The sequence below is a fragment of the Trachinotus anak genome, unplaced genomic scaffold, assembly GCF_046630095.1.
Source record: "Trachinotus anak isolate AG129_WGS33_773 ecotype Australia unplaced genomic scaffold, CSIRO_AGI_Tana_v1 ptg000020l, whole genome shotgun sequence".
NCBI lineage: Eukaryota > Metazoa > Chordata > Actinopteri > Carangiformes > Carangidae > Trachinotus > Trachinotus anak.
In genome coordinates, this window is record NW_027273871.1 from 6,004,277 (window position 1) to 6,027,998 (window position 23,722).

Here is a 23,722-nt window from a genome sequence, read left to right on the forward strand (position 1 = left end):
ACATTATATAGTAATTTGTTGAAGGTCTGGCACAGCACGACACCAGATTTTCATTTACAGCTCGACATCAGATGCTTTAAAACTCTTTATCTGGAGTCTGCTCATTGTAAAACTCTCCTCTGTAGGCCAGTACAGGTCTGTCAGCTGAAGGAGAGTGATAGTCTCGCTCCAGTTTCATTATCTACCATTATCTGGAACAACCAGTGATACTTTTTAAGAACAGAACCGCAGTCTGCAGACAGATAACTAACTAGATGATTGAGACTCTGTAAAACTTTACTTCTCATTAAAGACATCAAGCTCTGAAAGGAAAGTTTTAAATGCTGCTAAAATGACTGAATACAAAACACTGCTTGATAAAATTAGACAGTGGGAGCCATTCTGATGAGCAGCACTCTAAAACATCCAAAGGAAAATCTGAGCTGAGAAACTAAGGCAGATCAGAGAAACCTCACTCAGCTGCTGAAAGGATAATGTGAGAGACTCTATCTGCTGTCACTTCACTGTCGTTACTGAAGAAAACCACCCTGCGGGAAGCACGACACATCAACACAATCAATACACCTGAGGTTGACAAATCTGAAAGTTGTTTTCTGAGAGTCAGTGACAGCAAAACTGCTCCTCAGGAAACTAAAGTCTGTAAAGACGAGTAAGAACTTTTGTTTTATGCTGCTGCATGTTGGTGGGGTGAAGCATCATCACTGATGACGGGAATGAAAACAACTGGTTCAATAACTGATTCATGAGAAAATGCCTAAGGACTAGAATGGCCTTTTGACACCTTCGAGCCACACGATGTTCTGTTGAGAGACTCTCCGTTCCAGGCCGGATTTTTTGTTATTAGTGTAGTTACAGGCTGCATCCACACTAATACGTTTTCGTTTCCAGATGAGCATTTTAGCTCCATATCAGAAATAAGTTCTGTCCATACTAAGATACCTGAAAACATATATCACATGACCATTCACGTACACTGGGCATTTGCATGCCGGTGTAAACTGGAAGCAGACCACTCTTCAGTTGGTTGCTTTGTTGCAGAAAATACCAATCAAGAACAGCAATGGTGAAAAGATGGATCAGCTATACATGAGTATAAGGCGGTCATGGCAGCGCTTCCAAAAGTTTCTGTTTCAAGGGCTCAAAATCTCTGGAGTCGTGTGACCACCAGGAGTAGATGTAACAAAAGTGATGCATTTTGAAACTAAAACCTGAGAATGATAACCTGGAATCTGTGGTTTGACTAAAACTGGATCCAATCCCCTTCCTCCATTTGGACTCTGGCTCTGTTCGAAGGCCATCGCTGTTAAGACAGTTACTGCAACAGTACAGATTTGTGTGTCACCAAAGTTGAGCTCGACATAAAGTATTTGCAGAGATTTACTCAGGTCACGTGTATTTGCTGATTGTGGTGATTCTACTGAAATGAACTGATTTTGTCATGAAATGTCCTTTTAAAAGCTGGTGTGACCTGACTTCAATCCCCATGTGTTCGATTCATTGTGTTGAGATGACAAAAGACACAAAAGCAGGGGAGTTCTCAGAGAGAGATGGATGCAGCCAGATGGGGATTTGAAAATTGGTCCTCATTTGTTTTCAAGCAGACTGAACCATTTGACCACCGGCACACTGTTAATACTGAAGAAGGTGATTTGCATTTTAATGGTTGAAATGTTTCTTTGGTTTTGTGGGAAAGTTGCAAAAATGAAGCAGCAGCAGATTTTGTTTAAAATTTCCAAGGTTACAGAAAAAACAGAGGCTTTACAGAGAACATGAGGCTTTTTTTAATGATTAAGTTCATACTAGAAAGTTCAATAAAATGAACTTTGCCTCTGGATCTCTAGTTCTCCTCCAGAGTCAGTCCCTTATGGCTCTTTCGCCTTTTCTTTTTTTTAGTTCTTTGCTTTATCGATCCTTCTCTCTGTGCATTGTCTTAATTTCTCTCTCTGCAACTTTTCTTTCTTTTCTTTCTCTTTCCTGCACAAACACTCTTTGTCCTTATCGCACTTAAACCCCCATCTTTCTACACCACTCTCTCCCTCTTTCGATTTGGTCTTTTCGTCCCAGTTTCCCTCCATTAGCTTCTGCTCTTTTCTGCGCTCCCGGGACCTTTCATTGAATGGTTTGGTGTCCTGAGGGGGACATCATATCATGTAACACCTCATTACTCCCCCGGCTGTGAGGGAGGATGGAGAAAGACAAGGCCGAAACAAAGCCGACAATTAGCCCCAGAAAGGCCCTGATTAGGAGTTTGTGGGCCATTACCTTCTGCTGCTCGTCCTCATGGAAACTCCAGGAACAATGAGGAGGAGGAAGATGAGGTCTGGATCCCTGAGGGGCTGCCAGCAAAACACCAGACCATCCTCCACTGCAAAGAAATATAGAACAGTGTGAAATAAAACAAGTGAAAACGAGCTTCTTGCACTTTGAGGAACTTTAATTCGTAAAAACAAGACCAAGTACATAAGGTTCACATTCACTGTTCTGAACCTGTTTTTGCTCATGAAAAGGTTATAGTACTCTATTTAGCATTAATGATTTATGACTCTTATTTATGTGCACACATTCAGCTCGTCTAAAATGTCTTCTTAAATGTCTTCAATGTTACTCCCTGATAACAGAGACAGACTGTGGATAAAGAACAGACTGTCTTTAATATTCTACAGAATTAAACCATCCTCAACTCAAATTTCCAAACCTCCCCAACCACCACATCCTGTCTTTTAGCTTCTGTATACAAGTTAAAAACTGATATCATAAAAGTGACATCTTCCTTTATCACCATGAATATATACACTGGTTTATTTTGCCTCAGATACACACAAGACTGTCCTGTTAAAATCAAGCCCATAGGTCGTCAGCAGGTTATTATGACCCATAGTTAGATTTTGTTGCTAGGCGACATCTAGTGGTCTTAGTAATGATGACAGGAGAGTGACAAAGTCCACGTTGGGATGGATGGATGGGTCAACAAAAGACAGTAATATGACAGGAGAGCGGTGTTGGTGGATTGCGTGGTAACATAGAAACAGTATTTCCTCTTATTCTCATGTTGTCGTGACAAAAGATTAAATATTTACCACTTTGCAGAGCTGTAAAATCCTTCCTTCTTCATTGTCTCAACAGTACCTTGACAAAAGTGCTTCTACCAGTGCAGGCCCCTAAAGCTGTTCAACACAGGACTGTTTTCAGTCTGAATCCCCAATGAAAGTTGCCTCAACACATTGTTGGTTTTGGTCTTTTCATGAAATATGCTAACAATGACAAAACCATAGAACCAGACTTATCTTTTAACTTCAGCCTGGAAAAATAACTTCAATTTGTAAATTTCAATTTTATACAAAATGTGCAGTAAAGAGTCTGATGCAGGTTTCACGACTTTCTATTTTCCTCTGCAGCCAGATGATCACCATCACACAGCTCATCTCCACAGCCCAATAATTACGGTTACTCAGCACAGGATGATAATAATAATCACAGCTTTATCTGCTGCTGCTGATAAGGACTCTCTGCCATGAAAAGTCACTGTAAACCAAAAGCCATAATTACATTTTGCACACTTTGATTGGCTTTTGTTAATTCCCTGACAGCCAATCAGCTTGGCTTCCCTTTCTTGGTTCGCTCATCTTGCGTCCATGTTTGATGGTCATTTAAAAACCCCCATAATCCCCTCTGAGAGGTTGAACTGGCTGCCTCGCACACGCAAACACAAAAAGCTCTTTCTGCCTGCATCCTGTGGCGGTCTGACAGCTTCACTGACGTCTCTGCTCTTCTCTTCTTATCTGACAGTTTAACAGATGTTCCTCCATAATTCCTTCATAAATCGTCCGTCTGCTTCCACAACTTCATCAGTATGTTTCTAATCCCTCAACACAAACCACAGCGTCATCGTCCTGTTGCTTCTCTAGGTTGGACATGGATGAGTATTGACGTGGGTTTGCACACATGTATGTCTTGTTATGTGTGTGTATGTAAGCATTAATGCAGTTACATTAGTGTTTTTTTGTGATGATTTCTGGTCCACCGTGTTCTCATGGTTCACATTTAAAACACCTTTTAAAAGCAATTCTAATGTGACGACAGGTGAAGTCTACACCGCTTTGTCTGAGCAAAAATGCAGTTTAACCACAGAGCTAAAAAAAAGGCTTCAGCAGTCTAATCAAATCTTGCAGCTTTTAAACAAGGAAACAAAAACTACTAAAAAAAAGAGAGAGCGTCACTGAAACAGCTCAGCAAGAAATTAGGTTCAGATGTTCATGTTTCCCAAATAATGAAAGCTAATGTCTTTGGTGATTCTCTGACTTCATCTAGCGCCACCAAGAGGTCAAAAAAATTACCTGGCGTTTTGACCAAATAAATAAATTGATGAGGTTCCCATCAGCCCTTAGTGTTTTTGAGTCATTAAATTAAATCTACAGTCACTTTATTATCCTCGTATTCTGGTCCCTTTTTATAGTATTTATTGCTGTTTGAGCCATAAAAAAGATGCTTCAAGTTGCTGTAGTGAAACATGGGTCGTTACCAGTATATAGCTAATAAAATGAGCAGTTTATTACAACCTACAGTTACTTGTTGTTACTAGGCGACCTCTAGTGGTCGTAGTGATTATTATGTAGCAAAGAGGGAAGTCAGGTGATGTCAAAGAGCGAGATTAAGGGAACCTAAGCCGCGTGGTTATTACTGTAACCATGGAGACGAAGATCCTCTAACCTTAGCAAAATAATTTTGAACAAAATCATCTTTTCCTAAACCTAAACAAACGGTGACGTTTATTATTGTAACCATGACAACGAAGGTCCTGTACGCCTGCCGCTGCTACACACCTGTGGGTGGAGATAAACGACCCATATGTCTGTTTTGGTTTTGGAGACTTTCTGTAATTAGCAAATGTTAGCGATGCTAACATGCCAAACTAAAATGGTGAACATGGTAAACATTACACCTGCTAACATTAGCATGTTAGCATGTAGCGCTAAAATGGAACTGAATGCACATTTCTGTCCACACTTTTTGAACATGAGTTAACGTGCTGTGGGCATTTTGCTTGTGTCAGTCCAGAACTTTTCCCTCCTCAGTTCTGTGTCTTTACTTGTGCTGTGAGCAGCACAGGTTAAATTATATTCACCTCTGTTGTTTTTGGTTGAGACAAACATGTGGTTGCATAAGAGTGAAACACTGCATGGATACAACTAGAATAAGTGGTATTTTTCCCCCTTTTCTTTACAATTTTGGTGAAACTACCCTTTCACCAAAAACATGAAGCATCATGTGGCATCATCTGTGGATAGTGAAACTAAAAGATTAGGCACAGCGTTGAATATAAAGATAAAAACATTTCCTGGACTTCACCGTCTGATTCAGCACAGAAAGGAGTTCAAACAAACCTCCTGTCACGTCACCAGACAACAACGTCTCTGCGTCTTTTACAATTTCACGCCACCAGGAGAATGAAGAGATAGGAGGAGGCCGGTTTGGCTCCGTTTATAGCTGCATATCCGCCCATTTAAGAACCACAGGGAGGCAGGGGCTGTTTTGATTTGAGCGCGGCTGTTATTTCCCCAGTAGGAAGACTGTGACGGAAGCTATTAGAAACTGACAGAGATCCTGGATTGAGAGGGTGTAATTTGTCTATAAGCCTCCTTAAACGCCCATCTGCAACGCACAGAGCCACTCGTGGAAGGACGGAGGGTAGAGGGGAGGTGTGAGGAGTTTCTCCGGGGGTGTGCAGTGTTATTTTTAATTGAAAATCCACCTCACATTAATCAGATTGCTTTAGGTGTGTCTCCTTTAACCCTGGGCTGTTCACTCTGTCAGAGAAGTAGGCTGGAGACAATGGAGATCAAGAGTGAGGAGATGAAACTGATTTTTCTTTTTCAATGTGTAACAGATCAGTATTTCATAACATTTTTTCTGCTTTAACATTTTCCATGAAGAGTAAAAAACACCATCCCATTAAAGGTTAATGACAGATTGTTTAAGGTTATTCTATATTTTTCTTGCTGTCATAGTTTCATTTCCTAAACCACCTGCTCACTGTAGTTTTTTATCAAACAGGAGGAAATAGATCATTTGTTGGGGACTACTTTCAGTGGCGGATTTATCCACATTTGGTGCTGCAGTGAGTATTTGTGGCAGTAGGATGCTTGTGCGCCTGAATCAGAATAAATCACAGTGTGTGTGTTCATGTTAATGAAGGAATGTGTCGTCCAGCGTGGCTCACTGATGTGTTTTTAATGATTTAATTTTTGGAACCCGTGGAGCTGTGAGGCTCAGGGATGCTGAGGTTCAGGCAGACGAGCATCATTATCAGTAAAGCAAAGTTCATAAGATGCTGACTTCATGTGGATGTGATGGTTTCAAAGCCACGACACCTACTCAGCAGCAAGTTTAACATTTACTGTCGACCAGACGACCGTAACAACCTCCCCGGGGAAGCTGGGACTCCTCACAAGCAGCCTGCTGAATATTCAGGTCACTGTTCTCAATTATGAGGTGAATCCAGGTAAAACACACTCTCCGCTTATTGAATTTCTGAAGACCAATTACTACACAGCAGGAGACGGAGACGCGCAGGCCAGACGGGGAGAGGAAGTGGAGGGTTCTGATGTCTGAAGTGTGTTTTTATGGAGCTCTGTCTGTGTGTGTGTGTGTGTGTATAATATTTCATATATACATATTTCAGACATCCTGATTAATGATAATGTTCTGTGGATGGAGCCCATCCCCTCAAACACTCAGCTGTGCTGTCAATGGCTGATGATGTGTGTCACAGTGACACCCAGTGGTCATCTGGAGAAAATCACTTCTGAGGGGACAGGTCTCTTCATGGCAAGATTTTTTTTAAACTATATATATATATATATATATATAATATATATATATATATATATATATATAGTATATATATATATATATATACACACACAATAGTACGGGGGATTTTTTCTAGGGAAAAAACTTTTGTAATGGAGAAAATAATTTTAAAAAATCCTCCCTCTTTTTTCTCGTTTTAGTTTTTAGACAACTCTTATGTTGTAATACTGTGTTATATTAATTTTATGTTGGTGTTATATAAATAAAATTATTTTTAAAAGGGGAAGTAGTTTCACCTTGATTTAATATTATCAACTGAAACTGATTTTAACCTTTAAAATCTGGACTAATTCTACGTTATTTGACAGATCGTGGTCTCCTGATTCTCCCTGTGCAGAGCATGTTTGCTTCTAAATGAGTCTAAATGAGTTTATTCACGCTGTCTCATTGTCACAGTCTCTGTTATTAGCATCACCTGTGATTTTCCTGCTGTGACTTTTAAAAGGTCATTTTACCCAGAATGCACAGAGACAGTCTTACCTGACAGAAAGAAGACAGCTCAGGTGAACTCAGTTGTCTCACCATTTGCTCCTCTCTGGTTAAGTTACTCCTCACCTGACAAACATTATGACCAGTGACGTTTCCTGCAGGTAAATCAGCACCTGGAGCTCATCAGCCAATCAGAGGAGGTGTTGTTGAAATGCCTGCAGTCTCGCCGCGTTTTTTTTGTTTTTTTTTTTCATTCTGACTGTAAATGTGATTTAATTCAAAAGGTGCATTAACCGGAACACCTGAGGAGAACCAGAGTGTGTTTAGAAATGGACGCAGACTCCGGGTCTGAAAAGTGTCTTAAAGCTGCATTCTATCTGCTGACCACCAGGGGGAGACTCCACTGGTTGTAAAAATAAGTGGGATTATATTGAAGTCCATGAGAAAATCTCTACTTCTCACTTGATTTATTGCCTCAGTAAACGTTTTCCTGATGAGTTTATGGTCTCGGTCTCTTGTTTCAACTCTTCTTCAATACAACAATGTCCATTTTTTTAAATCATGGTCCCATTTAGAGGAAAGCAGGGGATGCATTAGGGCGGGGCTACTGTGTGATTGACAGACTGTAACATGGCGACCTGCCTGACAACCAGGATAGATCATGGATGTATTATAATATAATATAATATTATAATTATAATATAATATAATACATCCATGGGATTGAGAAGGGAGACGATCATGGATGTATTATAATGGAAACGATTCATTTTCAATGATTTCCTGTAACTGTGTGACGTCAGTTTCCCCGCCCCTTTAGGAGACAATTCATTCTGATGGAGAAGTGAACGTTATCATAGATTATGATCGATTCTTTCTCCCTGTGGTCACCGAAATAAATACCGCATCGATGTTCCACAAACCACAGATCTTTTGAACATTCTGACATCAAAAGACGATGCTTTCCTACCACAGAAGTTTAGACTTGTGCTGTATGTGAAACCACGAATTACAAGTTAAAACTGAAATAAAACTTAAACTGCTACTTATTTGGAAGGGAACACCTGGAGAAACCGATGACCTCACGCATTTACGTCAAGACAGAGGGCATGCGCAGAAAGACCATAGCCGTAAATAATCCGGTCAGAGTATTTACATGGTTTATGCAAAGTTTTAAATTCAGTGTCAGTGCTTAATAAAGCATGTGCTAAAAAACCCTTCAAACTTACCCACAGAGACTGAAACACTGAGGTGTCAGACAAAAGAGTTTATGCATTCATTTAATTTATATAATTTAATTTAATAATTTATTTCCAGTTTGGATATTTGCAAGAGTCACCTGCAACACAGGTGAGACATGTGCACATTTAACAATCTATTAATGTCTGTTAGAATCAGATCAATGACAGCAGACATTAGATTCACTTTACTGATTATACTTAAACACATTTCAATAACATGTTGACTGCAGGACTTTTACTTGTGATGGAGTATTTTTACTATTACTCTAGTATCTGAAAACTTCCTCTAACTCTGATCAGCTGCTTCATATCATACGTTTGCAATTCAGATTCCTCCAGCTGAGGAGCATCCAGAGACACAGTGTCTGACGCTCAGTCTAACGCTCGGTCCATCTGTCTGTCTCCTGATGATTCAGCTGCTGGGTAATTAGTCCTCTGAGGCTGCCGACTTCACACTTCACTGACAACAGCCTCTCTTTTCCCTGAGAGTTTCCCACAGGAGCAGCCTCAGAACCAGAACAGTAGTGATGATGATGATGATGATGATGAATGCTGGTCAACAAGCAGAGAAGAGCAGGATTCAACGGAAGAATAAATAACATGAAGACGGTCAGAACAAGTTACTCATTTAACGATCATCACAGTTGTCCTGAAGTCTGCAGTGACTGTTTTAAACGTCAGACAAGCTTTTATACAAAGACAGAACACAACGTTACAGCAGCTGATTTTTATCCAAACACTTCTTCATACCTCAAATAACAGTCATTCAATACACAGGTGTGCGCCTGTATTCTTACGATAATAATAATATACACATGACCTTGGTCCACTATACAGTAAAATACAATGGGACAGATTTGTTTTAATGTTGTTTTTCATGTTTAACACTTTGTAACATTGTTTTGGAGGTTGCTACATAAATAAAGTTTTATTATTATTATTATTATTAAGTTTGTTTTTTTTTAATGGCTTGGATTCTGTTATATACTTGGGCTACAACTAAAAATAATTATCATCAATTAATTTGACAAATATTATCTAAATAATTTTGTCCCCACCAAAAAAGAAAAAGTAAAAAAAAAATAAGTATCAAACTATAAGTATGTGAAAAAGTGTAATTTTGACATTTTTTGCTTGAAAAATGACACAAATACATAAATTTTAATAAAAAGAAAATAAATGTGAAATTCTAGGATAACTTTAACCATCATGAACGTGAACCTCTGAACCACATTTCAAACTACTACCAGACATTTATAGTAGAAAAGGAGAAAAACAATAGAATAAAAAGCAGTAAAATTTTACTGAACTTTATTGATATGATCTGAGGACATCAGAAACATAAACACTGAAAACCAACAGTAAATACAAAGTTTGATTGTGTTTAAGGAAACGGTTTTTGTTGAAGCAGCTTAACTTTAAATCACAGACTTTGAATAAATGCTGCTCATTTTCCTAAAATATAAAATAGTGATTTGTCTTTTTTTTTCTTCGCAGGACACATTCAGTTTGAATTCATTTCATTAAACAAACATCAGACAAAAACCTGCTGCAGGAAGCTGCTAAATTATTAGATTAAATTAAAGGTGAAGTTAAAGGCACAGTTCGACAGACTGATTTTTTTTTTTGTATTTTTCAAGACTCAAGACGATAAAAGACCCGGACTTAAAAAAAAACAAAACAAAACACAGGACCGTCACCATGTTCACTTTGATAATCAGTATGAGCACAGGTGCAGCAGAGGCCGCTCACTCCTTCATCTGCTCAAAGTTTAAAGGTCTGTAAAATATTGTTTCTGTGCACATCACAATAATCTGATGTTCATTTAAATTCTAATTAATTCAACATATTAATCAGCCTCATTTGTTCAATCTGGAAAAAACAACAGAAACACAATAAAAACAACAATTTGTTGTTTCAGGTGGTTGTTATGTGTCAGAATATTTCTTGGCCAGAGTATTTGTGTTTTTCTTCAAAACAAGCACAATTTAATGTGTTAATCAGTGATCTTTAGAATCACAAAGTCAGGCTAACTGTTTCCACCTGTTTCCAGTCTTTATGCTAAGCTAAGCTAACTGGCTGTAGCTTCATAGACATGAGGCTGGTGTCAGTCTGAACATCAGAGACAGTGAACAAACATTATTCCCCTAAATGTCGAACTGTGGCTTTAAAAAAGTTTTAACTTATTATACACAAACACTGCTGTGGGAGCATTGATGCAAAGTCTGTGTGACGTGTGGTGAAAAATAGTGAAATGTTCTTTTAATACAGTTTGTGTTACCAGGACACAGTGCGAGTCTGTGGAGACACAGACACACACTTTAATTAGTTTGTTCCTCTGAGCTTCATAAACAGAGTCTTCAGCAGCAGAAACACACACACACACTACACACTACACACTACACACTACACACACACACACACACACACACTGTGCTCACACAGCTCAGTAATGATCAGTGTAAACACAAGATTTGTTTAGTTTTGTGTAATTAAATTCACTATATGGCCAAAAGAATATAGACAAACAAATATCTGTTTGTGAGTGAAAGCTGTCAGAATAAGACAGTAAGTAGACCTTGAGTGAAGATCATTGTGTGTATGTTGTCTTTTGATGCTGACTCAGTGTAACATGATTTTTGAGCACAGATTTATTGTTTTCTAATTTGCAAATCAAATGTGTTGTTTGACTCCAGCTTAAAAAATCTGATGCACGTTTCAGAAGAATAAACAACACACACAATATTTACAATTTGTCCTGTGATGTGTTTTGTGTATTTTATTGTGTTTGAGTCTGTGTGTGTTTTGTGTTGTCCCTTGCTGCAGGACTAATAAAGTGAAAGTTAAACACAGCGATGGACAGAGTGTGTGTCGTCTGGCTGCTTCATGGACTCTGGCATCAGCAGAGAGGAAAACGTTTACACAGTTTAAACATAAATGATTAAAATCACAAGAACGGAAACAAGATATCTCACTCTGCTCTTATTTCCTGGCACCACAGAGAGCAGCACAGCAGAGCGTTGCCTTCTAAAAACAAAGGCTGTTCAACAATCAAGAATAAGTTAAAGACAGTTTGTTCTGAGTTCGTACAGCTCCCGACATGATCATTAACAAAGTCAATAAAGTGCTTTGGAAACATTGGTCTGAAATGTTGCATTGTGTGGTTTAGTTTCTGTTAAAACCTCGTTTTAACAGCAGGACTCTGGTGAAATTCAGTATTTTTTTTTTAATTGTCAGCATGAACAGATCAAAACCAACAGTGAGTGGATCCAACAGATTTATCAGAGTTTCATCTGTCAGGGTGGAGGTTTGGTTTTAGAGGTGATGTATTAAATTAAAGATCTTTGTCTGTTGGACAAAACAAAACATTTCATTTCATCTCAGGCTCCAAAGTACAGTTTCTTCTGACCCAGCTGACAGTTAGCTTTCACTTTTAGCTTGTTGACTACACTTCACCATCAGCCTTAAGAGCTGTTGAACTATTGTGATCGTTATTGATTCATCTGACGATTATTTTCATGATTAATCTTTTAAAATGTCTGTAACAGTTTCCTGAAGCTGATGCCTGTTTTGTTCAGCAAACAGGACAAAAAAATTGTGTGTGTATATTGTGAACAGGAGCTGCTAACAGCTAATTTTGCACAAAATGTAAATAATAAATGTGACTTGACTTAAGGCAATGATCTTTGTCGTCATCAGCTTCAGTAAAACGTTACCACACTGTGGACAGCTTTCTTCTCTCAAGTTACACTAGTGTCCTGTCAGAGGCCTAACATCCTCTGAAGGTTATTACTTATTTACAGCTGGTCCTCGTTCTGAACAGGGTTTCAGGTGGCGTCCCTGGTCCACAGCTACTGTGAAAACCTCCACTTTATCAGATCAGCTGTTTTTAAAAGGTGGAACTGAGGTGGAGAGTGGGGGAAGACGTGAGAGACGGACAAACACACTGTTGGTTTGTTTCTGCACATGGGAGGTGATGACAATAAAACAATACAGCATAACGCCAGACTCATCCTTATACATGTCCTTTTCATGATGTTATATATATGACATCATGAAAAGGACATGTTTAATCATTTTGTGCGTCTGTAGCAGTCTCTTTGTGGTCGTTTTGTTTCTGTTTTATCATTTTGTGTGTCTTTGTCGTCATTTCCGAGGTGGTTTGAAGGACTGGATTTGAATCTGAGTGTAAGTGAGGTTGTGTATTTCTCTCAGATTTGTGTCCAGGAGCTGCATGGTATGATCTGTTTGTGTGAAGTAAAACGCCATCAAACCAGAGGTACAGTGTCAGTCTGAGTGGGGACTACAGGCGGAGCCGTCCCAACTACAACCTCCAGGCAGGAAACACAAACCTGCGTCGACGTCTTCTGTCTCAGCTGATGATGAAGACTCTCGGCCCCTCCTCTCTCATAGGAGGAAGGCTCTCTATCACCATGTTGTCCATCAGTCCGTATTTATCCTCTTTTTTATTCCTCTGTGTTTCTTCTCCTCTTCCATTGGCTGACATCTCCTCTGCAAGTCCCTCCCTCTCCATCGGCTGAGACAGCTGATTGGTCAGCTGCTTCATCGTCACCTGCATTCAGAGACGTAAAAGGGTTTATTCTTACATCACATATGTAGAAACAGTAATGCTCTCTGATTAAAGTGGAGGGGGAGGGGCTACGACCTGCAGCTCTCTGAAGAGGTGGAGCATGGCCACGCCCACAACGATGACCGTGAAGGCTCCCATCGTCGTGACCACGTCCACGGCCGCCATGCTCCTCCACTCCTGGAAGAGGATGATGGAGGTGGACAGAACCACGGAGGTGAAGAGGACGTAGTAGATGGGGTAGACCAGCAGGGTGTTGAAGGTGTCCAGAGACTTGTTCAGGTAGTTCACCTGCAGGCAGACGCACAGACAGGTGAGCGAGAGGAGCAGCAGGCACAAATCTCATAATGTTTCACATCAGGATGGAGCAGGACTTGTTGATTATTGTTGGTTACAGTTATATACTGATCTGCAGGCGACTAATAAAGTTCACTTCCAAGGTGTTGTGATTGATGACGAATTTTCATGGAAACATCACAGTGACTTTGTTACTAAAAAAACTAAACTTAAAAAAAACTTTATTCACCACCTCTTCTCGCTGTCATAAATCATTAACTCCTCTTTTAACTGTATCAAACTCCAAACTCCACCTGTTTATTTATTGTGTTTTATTTTTTTATTGTGAGTCAGCTCTTCTGTAACTTAAATTTACGTATTGTTCATCATCTGTTTACATTTAAAAACATGTTTAAAATCTATTTTTTATTTCTTCTTTTTTCTTTTCTTCTGTTTCTTTATTTCATAATACTCATCCCTGATTATTTTTATTTCATATACTTCTCTGTCTTGCCTTGAGTTTTTAGCAGAGGTCTTTGTAGAAGCTTTTATTTCCTCTCAGGATTCATGTATATCTGAGTTTATGGAGGTAAAAGTATGACAGTATTTATTTGAAAGTCTTTGTGCACATATAATATTTTTATAATAATTGTCCTTTTTAATAACCAAACAAATAAATATGTTTTTTTAAATGACTGACTGAGAAAATACATTTCAATCCACAGCGGTGAAATTTTGAAAACACTCACTTTTATGGTGGATGGAAAACTCAGAGCTTCTGTATGATTGAAGACATTACAGCTTACCTGTGTTACTATGGAGACGATGAGAGTGAAGAGCAGGATCCAGGTGAGAGGACTCGCAAGCACTGAAATATCATAGAAGACTAAACACAGAGAGAAGAAAGATATTGTTGTTTTTAATCCACACATTTTTTCCCCCTAGTCAAAATCTGATGCCTACATTACCCACAATGCAATTTTTATGCTCCGGTTCACTCTCATCTTTCACCTTTGTCTTGTATAAACTGTGAGCAGAGTTTTCTTTATTTCTTTATGTTTTACAGACCAAAGAATTATCGATTATTGATCATGAAAATCATTGTTAATTGCAGCCTTTGCTGAAGTTGACTGTGGGTAAACCTCGTGGAAAAAAGTCTGAGAGTTTAGGATAAAAATTTAAAACTGTTCTAGCATGAGGCTGATTGTTTGTGAGCTGGAGGAACTGGAACTACGAGCTGATGCAGAAGAAGCAGCAGAAACTACAGCTTCAGTTTCAGTCTTGATTCACAGCTGTTCTCTGTCAACATTCAGCACTTCTTCATTCTACGCAAATAAACCACTTTATTTTTTTTTGTATTGAGTCAATGAGTCTAAAACCATGTGGGGGTGTTTAGTCTGTGTCACCGGTGTTGATGGCGATGGCGAGGCCCTTCACCGAGGAGACGGTGAAGGCTCCGAGCAGCGAGCAGATGCTGATGTAGACGAGGATGTTGGATCGACCGAACCGAGGAGAGAAGTACAACACGAGCGCCGCGCACAACACCAACACAGCCGACACGTACACCAGGAAACCTAACACACACACACACACACACACACACACAGAGGAAATAGTTGATACTGAGAACAGAAAAACTGCAAACTCTTAACCTGAAATGAAAACATGAATCTAGAGCAGGTGATCGAGTTTCTCTGTGTTTGACTGTCATGTTGTCGTGGTCACATTTCAGTCGCACACTCTGACTGTGTCACAGAGATCCAGCTGGTTTCTCTTAAAGGAACAGCTCAACATTAAAAAAAAAAAGTACAATACACTGACAGCTGCTGGTTAGCTTAGCTTAGCATAAAGACTATAAACAGGTGGCTACAGCTAGCCTGGCTCTGTCCAGAGGTAAGTAAACAGTAAATATATCTCCTGACATGAAGCCTGGATGATGCTGCGCCACAGGAAGATCCATCACTTAAGATTTATCCAGTGTCAGACTTTAAAAACTCGTCCTCGAGATTTAAACAGTAACAAGCTCAGATTTTAGATTCTTAATAAGAGCGGCACACGTCAAGATGTGATGAATTTTACACCCACCAGGCTCCAGCAGCTTGTTGGTCATGTCCTGCAGTGATGTCACTTCCTGTTCCTCTGGGGCATGGATGACCAGCAGGATGCTTCCCAGCACACAGAGCAGACATCCAAGCTTCCCCACCACGTTCAGCACCTCCCCCAACAGGTAGGAGGACAGAACTGCACTGAAACACACACACACACACACACACACACACACACACACACACACACACACACACACACACACACACACACACACACAGCTTTAGCAACACTTCTGTGCTGCTGATGTGAATGAATCTTGAGATGACGTTTGAGGACTACGGCTACCTGATGAGGACACTCAGAGCGCCCAGTGGAGTCACCAGCGTTGCCGGAGCAAACATGTAGGCGACGAAGTTGCAGACCTCTCCTGCTCCCACTGCACAGTGAGACACACACAAACACGACAACGTTTATAGTAATGTTACACAACACATGGTTTAATGTCTACAATAAAACTGACGTCAGTGGAGAGTATGACTGTTTCCTGTCTCCCACAGTCAGAGGGGAAGTTAATGTGACCGCTGACACAGTTGCTGTGTTTTTGTTTGCTGATTTCTAACAGCAGCTCTGTGCTGTGAAATGATGTATTTTCTTTAAATCGTTTTTGTGAATGAAACTTTCCCCACGAACGGAGCAGAACAGGCGGCGTTCAGCTCCTCGTGAGCAGGTGAACTTCATCAGGCTGAAACAAACATTTACAACTAATTTGTGCAGATTATCAGGAAATTTATTGGCAGCTATTTTAATCATCAATTAATAATTTTTGTCACTTTTCAAATAAGAATGACCAAACTCTCTGGTTTCAGTGTCTCTCCTCTGATGATTTGCTTGTTTCCTGCCACTGTAAACTGAGGATCCGTCAGACTGTGATTCTTCCTGTGGTTTTATTTCAGTCAGTCTCACACAGAGCTGTAGATTATAACAGTAACAGATGCTTACTGGTCAACAGGCCTCCCCACCACAGCCAGTCCTTCAGGTAGCCATGACCTCCATCACCTACACACACACACACACACACACACAGTTTCATATTTTACATACAAAGGCAACATCACGCTACTATTTTATGAAGTGGCAGTGAAATTCAAATGTGTCCTCGGGTGAAGAGATCATCACGTCCTGATCAGGAGCTTTGATAACACATGAAGTGACCTGTCAGCTGGAAACCAGTTTGTCCAAGTTGAGCAACTTTCTATTTGACCACAGAGTCCGAACCTCCATCTTGACAGACCTGGTTTCAACCAGGACACCATGGTGGTTTTCAGCTCTACATTTGAACCAGATGAAGGATTTTAGTGGTCAGACATCTGGATCTGAAGTTATCAGAGAAACAAGCTCAGGAAATGTTAGACAGCTCAGCTCCAGCCAATCAGAGACGTCCTGTGTCACTGAAGAGCGTCGACCAATCACCGACTCTCAATGTGAAAATGTTTGATTTAGTTTCTACTGGTTGTAATCAGCTGCTCTGTTTGTTGTGGAGAGGAGGAGACCCTGTGGAGAATTCAGCCCCAGCTAAAAACCACTGACACTGAAGGATCCAGACCAGGAGAAGACTTCAACTCCCATGATCTCATGCTGCTTCATGACATCACACACCACCATCTTTTGTTTTTGTTTTGATTATAGTAGTAGTGAAGTTACAGACTGTGTGTTTAAGGTCCAGTTACCAGACAAACAAACACTGACTCTCACAGACACAATGAACTATAAAACTGAAAACTTCTGACTTTAAGATTCGATCAGTAGATAAATATTTAAACACAGGATGCGTCAACATTTTACAGTTGTTTCATTGACTTCATCAGTCATCAGTCTTTTTTTTTCTGAGGTCAGAAGGAGACTGAACAGAGACTGTGAAGGAAAGAGTCGATGATGGAGCTTAATGACTCCAAGTATTTCACCAACTTGGAAGAAGATCCAAAATGAACCGGCTACTAGAACCGTACAATAGATACGATTCATTCATGTGTTTATGGATGGTTGTTAGCTCACGCTGCTAAACTGCAAAACGCAAAAGTTCGTCCTCTTCTGATGTTTTTGTCAGTTGCCTAAAAGCTTCAAGCATCTCCTTCTGGCCCGGAGGTGGGCCGACCATGATTTGACTCTAACAAAGATGCAGGTCTGTGACTCAGTGTAGATGAAAGAGTCTTAAATCTTATCAGGGTTTGATCTGATACGAGACAATGGGACTGGAACCTGAGACCCCATGAAAATAATCAGAACAATCAGTGACGTTTACAGAGGAGTGAGACCTCCTCCCATGTCTCCTAAAAACATAACATCAGAAAAGGAGGTCAGACATCCAGCTCTGCTCACCTGCTCTGGTGTGACCGGTGTCAGCCAATCGGAGGAGAGCTTTCTTCTTAAGTATGACGCTCCCACCAATCAGGAAGGCGGACAGCAGGGCCAGAGTCAGGCCGAGCCACAGGTTGTAGGTACTGTTGACATCTGCAGACAAACAGTCAGTCAGCTGAGTGTGTGTTCACGCGGGTGTGTCCCTGCAGTCTGTGTGTTTAATGACTTTATCAGTTTTCATGAAAACAATTCATTTGCAGATTCTATCACCTAGTCACTCAGGTGTAATATTATCCAAAGGAGGAAGTGGTCACAGGTTCCCATGTGCATGTTGACATGAATTTAATTTTTGAAAACTGAAGTAATTAAATGTTTTTAGTATAAAAAAAATGTAAAATCAGGAGATAAAAAGCAAAGCAGCTCCTGCAGAAAGAGGTCAATTATAATCTATTGACCAGCAGATCCAACCGACCATTATCTTTTATCTGTTTATTTCACTCCGTTTGTTTTGATGTTATTATATTTTGCATATTTTATTCCTTTTTTTTATATTCTCTGTGCTTTAATTTTCTGAAACTTTATTCAACTGGTTTTGTTTTGAATTCCTTTGCACTTTGTTTTGAAAAGTGCAATATAAATAAAGAAATAAAGCTTATTATTCTTATTGTTATTGTTAGAGATAAGATTTTGGGGATATAAAATAATTAATAGGTAAACTACTTCAGGAGAAAGCAATGCCAGTAAATTATTAGTAGTAAGCCTTTAAAAAATAAATGTTTTGATCCCATTTAAAATTGTAATTAAAAAAGTTAAAAAGAATACAGTTATTGATCAGCGAATCTATCAATCTTTTTGTTGTCCGTTACCTTTATTGACACAAAAATAAAATGCAATTTCATTATAAGCATTTAAAGAATTTTAAAGAATTTTGTTAAACATTGTCCTTAAATGAATTAAATCATAATCTGCCCTCCAGATGAAATGAATATTGAGTTCCCCTGGAACTTCTTGCCGTCACATTCACATCCCTCTTTACATAATAACTCCCTGTCACCCACTGCCGATGTTATCACAGCGACTGTTATCAGTGATTTCCAGACAGTCAGATTCACTGCAAAGAGACTGACACCAAATATTAAATATAATTACTTTATTTAAATTGATCTGAACTGGTCTAATAACTTCCTGATCCTGAAAATTTAGGAACTACATGTAAAAACAGCCACGGTTACAGTTCAAATGCAATCTGCTGCAGCAGAGACACCAACACAATGTGCCACCACTCTTCTTCTTCTTCTTTGTGACTGTGTGTGTTGAGGAAGTGTGAAGACACTTTCCTCCTGTTAACAAAGGCTTTTATATTTCACTGTGGCAAAAACAAAAACACATCAAGAGACTGTTGTTCCTGTGGACACATGTATACTCATGGAACAGTGACCTAGTTTTGCAACCTTTTCCAAGTCACGGCCCATTTGAAAATCTCAAAAATGTTGGCGGCCCACATCAGACCCTGGAAAATATGGAGGCCAAATGATGCCTTCTCAGAGCACTTTTTATTTTAATAACAACTGAACATTAAGACTGAACTGAAAGCAACAAATATGTGATGTGGTCTGGCAGCAACAACATAAAAGTTTGTACCATTGTGATATGAAAAAAAAAACAGTAAAAGGAGTTTTTCAGTGTTTTAAAACATGATTTTGTTTTAAAACATCTAAAAACATTATTCATATTTAAATATTTCTATAATCACATCAAACTGTGCTGTTTTGCAAATGATTTGTTGACCCACTTGCAGTACCTTGGCAGCCCACAGGTTGGGAACCACTGCAGTGGACTCATTCTTACTCTGCATCATTTCAAAAACAGACTTCTGCATAAATTGCACATTTTTTCACATTGCTGTTTGAATCATTTTGAAGTAAATCACTGTTTCGACTGTGTTCAGATGAGAATTTCTCGTTACCTAGTCACTATTTTGCATATGTGTGTGTGTGTGTGTGTGTGTGTGTGTGTGTGTGTGTGTGTTTGAAGGTATACCTGTTGTGTGAGTGCTGTTGTTCAGGTGTGTGTCGTACAGCGTTTGATCTCCAGTGACCAAACACACGGCAGACTGGGAGCCACACCACAGCCTCACCACAGACCCTGCAGAGACAGAACAGCACCGTCAGTCAGGCTTGGTATCCTGGGACCGTTTATTCTTGTGTCCTGTTTACAGAGACAGTTTCCAAGAATCCCTTTCTAAGATAAGAAACATATAAATACACTCAGCCTATAACAGCTCAGGTTCGTATTGACATGAATATTTTTTTGGTACCTGGTCAAAAACTGTCTGATGCAGAAAGTTGGCATCAAATATCCGCTCAGATTTATGATGTTAGTGCCTTTTTGATCGTACGGTTTGTGATTTAAGCAAAAAGCTTGTTTAGATTGTGTCATACACCATTGTTTTCTTTATAGTTTACACTTTTTAGTCCCCCCCCCCCCAGCAAACAGATAACTGATGCCACACAGCTTCAGTTTCAATCATCACACTCAGGGCCTGAAATTCATTTTTTAAAATGCGGCTGAGGTTTGGAAACCTGCAGAGTGTTTGCTCGGGACTGAACCCAGATGAACATTTGATTTGTGCCACTAGTGCAGGGTTGTGTAATACTGGTATGAACACGGTTGCCGATTAGAGCAATGAGAGGAGAGGAGAGACGCAGCATAACCAGGCAGAGCAGTTCCCTGTTGACAATGTCAACACTGGGGCCTCAGTGTACACAGGCTGTGATAACACTGACGGTGCAGTTTGGATAATTCTTAACAAACAGCAAAAGGTAAATGTTTCTGTTTCACATGGAACAAGCTTAATTACCTCAAAAAAACTAAAATTATTGGAAAGCAAAAACATGGAGGCGAAGGTCAGAGGTCACGTCACCCTCACAAGATCCAAGAGTCAGGGAAGGAAACATTTCTTTAAAGGTCCATATTGTATAAAGGTAGATGTCCATGTGTTTGTGATTATAAAGCAGGTCTAGGTTCTATATTAATACTGTGAAAGTCTCAAAGCCTCAGTCCACAGAGAAATGCACACAGCCTGTATTCAGAAACTGAGCCTTAAAACCAGCCATCAGGACTTCTGTAACTTTGTGATGTCACAACAAAGCAGTCATCACTCTCAGCCATGCCCCAAGTCCTGCCCACCTGGACCCACCATCCAACCTTGCAGGATTTGGTTTCAATCAGAAGAGAAGAGAGAATATGAGACTTTAATTATGACACGATTTAGAACTAAATCTGAAGAAACTCCTCAGGTCATTTTAGTCATGTTTTATTTTACATGTTCTTAATTTTTAAATAATTTCCTGATTAATTCGTTAAGTTTTTTGGACAGAATTATGTGATTTAGTACAAAAACAGAGCAAATACAGTCCAGTTGGTGCGTTTACATTTCTAAATAACTATTACTGTGATCAGTCTTTTAGTCATTAACGTACAAAAATGTGAAATTTGTCTGCAGAAAAACATTCAATTTAAAAATATGAATAAAGAATAAGGTTTCTAATGATCAATTATGGAATATAATGGATAAACATCTGTATTTTCCCTGTAATTTGTACCAAATGCTGTTTTTTCCAGGACACATCCAGGAAAATTATTAGCAGAGTACGAGTCTGTAAAATAACATTCATTTGTTTAATCTCGCTGATGTTGAAAAACAGGTGTCACAGATGTCCCATTGGTTAAATACTGATCAGTACTATCAGTTTTAATATGTTAACAGTCTAATATCAAATTACTGTCCTCTAATATCACCACTGACTCTAGACAAGTCTTCATCATAGAATTATACGTTTTTAAGGTATTTGAACTCCGACCATTAAAACAACACCTTCATTTAAATATTTTCTTTTCAGAGCTGTGGTAACAGCTGTGGTGTTTTTCCGTTGTCCAGACCTGCAGTTTCCCCTACAGATGACTACTTCAACAAATGCATTCACTGCCTATAATGTGGGCGTTTCGGGAGATTTAAACAGCAGGTATAACGTTGACATGGAGTCAGTTAGTTAGCTGTGGGCTACAACTGAAGTCCCACCTTTTTTTCCCCTCTTTTTTTGTTTACATTTCCTCAGATGAAATAATATGCTAAATCACCAGATCAGCAGATCCTGTTTGCTGTGTAGCCGTGGATGTACAGACGACTGTCGCCGTGACACTGAGGGAAACTTAAAAAGCCAAGTTCTGAAGTTTGGGGAATCTTTGATCTGATTTCTGAGCAGATGTCTGGACGCCTCCTCTCAACAGACATTAGAGATAATGACATCCTCTGGAAGTGTAAATCAATGAATGATGTCTGTGTGCTTAGATTTGAGCTTTAACTCCAAGAAGAAGGAGTATTGATGTAAATGCAGCAGGGGGGCACTAAGAGTTTAAAAGTACCTTAATATCCTCCACCAGCTTTACTTCACATCTGGCTCAGACCTAGTTCTTATATGTAACTACAGCGACTTCACAAAGTGTTCAGACCCCTTCACTGTTTCCACACTTTATTCTGTTGTAGATTTCTTTTTTGTCTATTAGTCTACAACCAGTGGCCCACGGTGACTAGTGAATACATGTTTTTTTTTATAAAGTTCTGCAAACTTACTAAAAATCTACACTGAAATGTGTAATTTCCAAAAGTATTCACACAGCAGTATTTCACTGAAGGGAAATAAAACGGCAGTTCAGTCAGACGAGGCTGGGATGACTTATACACTGTTTATATAATGGTTTTATTCTAATTAGTTTCAGACACCCTCAGCTGGCAATGATCCAGTCCGCACTAACACTCAATGTAATGCAGTATGTAAAAATAGGTCTACAGAAGTACTTAAAGTACCAAAAGTAAAATAACTCCTTACATCTGATTGGTCCTTTCAGTATGATATTGTAATACATCGTGTTGTTTTTATCATCCACACATTTCCATTTACAAAGGCGAACATGTTGTAGCTAGTTCCTGTTATTCTGATGTAAAAGCTGCATTAAACGACATTTCACAAACCAATGAACCAAAAAACCAGGTCAGAGCTGAGAAGCTGCAGATGAATGTGGTGGAGCAGTGTGTCATGTGGAGGAAGCCTCCCAGAAACTGACCACAGGTCCTTCCTCTCCTCCATCAGCTTTTTATTGTTGCAGCAGCACTTTTCTTCCATTATTTGCGTTTCCTCGTCGGCAACAGGGACAAAGAGAGAAATAGAGACATTTAAATGTCCGACTTACCATTCCTGCACGTCTCATTATTCAGGTGAACATCTCGCATTGTGTCGCCTTGTTGTTGAACAACGGGAAGTCTCTCCGTCCAAAAAATAAATTCCCACAAACAAGTCTAAAAGGCGAACAACGCTTGGAGCCGGAGCCTCAGGGCCGGACGCAGTCACTCAGCCCAGCGCGCAGGCACGATGCTCCGCTCCTCGAAGCCGACAGGTGAGTGCGAGCTTCACGGGCTCAGTGCGCAGCGGAGCTGGGCAGCAGGTAAACAAAGCGACACCTGACTCCGCCCGCCCCGCCCCGCCCCGCCCGCCCCGCCGGTGTCACACAGCAGGTGAGTCACCTTCCCCCGCCACCCAGCGGCTCAACGGAGGAAACACCGGAAACTCAGAGGAAGACATAAATAGATATAGATATAGATGAAACAGAGCAGACAGAAGTTTTTATAGATATAGATGAAACAGATCAGACAGAAGGTTATAGATATAGATGAAACAGAGCAGACAGAAGTTTTTATAGATATAGATGAAACAGATCAGACAGAAGGTTATAGATATAGATGAAACAGATCAGACAGAAGTTTATAGATATAGATGAAACAGATCAGACAGAAGTTTATAGATACAGATGAAACAGATCAGACAGAAGGTTATAGATATAAATGAAACAGATCAGA

General features: G+C 39.7%; 1 protein-coding gene and 1 long non-coding RNA gene across 3 annotated transcripts; both read right to left on the minus strand.

Moving 5' to 3' along the window:
• Window positions 1-1,609: 1,609 nt before the first annotated feature.
• LOC139637654 (uncharacterized) lies at window positions 1,610-7,896 on the minus strand. The gene is made up of 3 exons (XR_011694658.1): window positions 7,351-7,896; window positions 2,263-2,365; window positions 1,610-2,129 (listed from the first exon to the last, which is right to left on the minus strand). It is a non-coding gene; the product is annotated as an uncharacterized lncRNA (long non-coding RNA).
• Window positions 7,897-9,834: 1,938 nt separating this feature from the next.
• Window positions 9,835-23,332, minus strand: nipal4 (NIPA like domain containing 4). 2 transcript variants are annotated; one of them, XM_071506305.1, is made up of 10 exons: window positions 23,059-23,330; window positions 19,849-19,953; window positions 17,830-17,961; window positions 16,453-16,509; window positions 15,799-15,889; window positions 15,490-15,650; window positions 14,811-14,978; window positions 14,211-14,290; window positions 13,207-13,419; window positions 9,835-13,113 (listed from the first exon to the last, which is right to left on the minus strand). In XM_071506305.1, exons 1-10 carry the CDS (start codon window positions 23,096-23,098, stop codon window positions 12,913-12,915), a joined length of 1,248 nt encoding a protein of 415 aa, XP_071362406.1. In that variant the 5' UTR covers window positions 23,099-23,330; the 3' UTR covers window positions 9,835-12,912. The 2 variants fall into 2 exon arrangements, with proteins under 2 accessions (XP_071362406.1, XP_071362407.1); XM_071506306.1 differs by lacking the exon at window positions 19,849-19,953 and having other exon boundaries at window positions 23,059-23,332.
• Between the last annotated feature and the right edge of the window lie 390 nt (window positions 23,333-23,722).

What these genes read in the sequence shown, in the direction of transcription:
- nipal4 (XM_071506305.1), bottom strand. Translation starts at nt 23,098, where the DNA reads ATGCGAGATGTTCACCTGAATAATGAGACGTGCAGGAATG. An exon ending in CAACAAGCTGCTGGAGCCTG is followed by an intron (nt 14,979 to 15,489) that starts GTGGGTGTAAAA and finishes TGTGTGTGTTAG; the next exon opens with GTTTCCTGGTGTACGTGTCG. An exon ending in CGCCATCGCCATCAACACCG is followed by an intron (nt 14,291 to 14,810) that starts GTGACACAGACT and finishes CTCTGTGTTTAG; the next exon opens with TCTTCTATGATATTTCAGTG.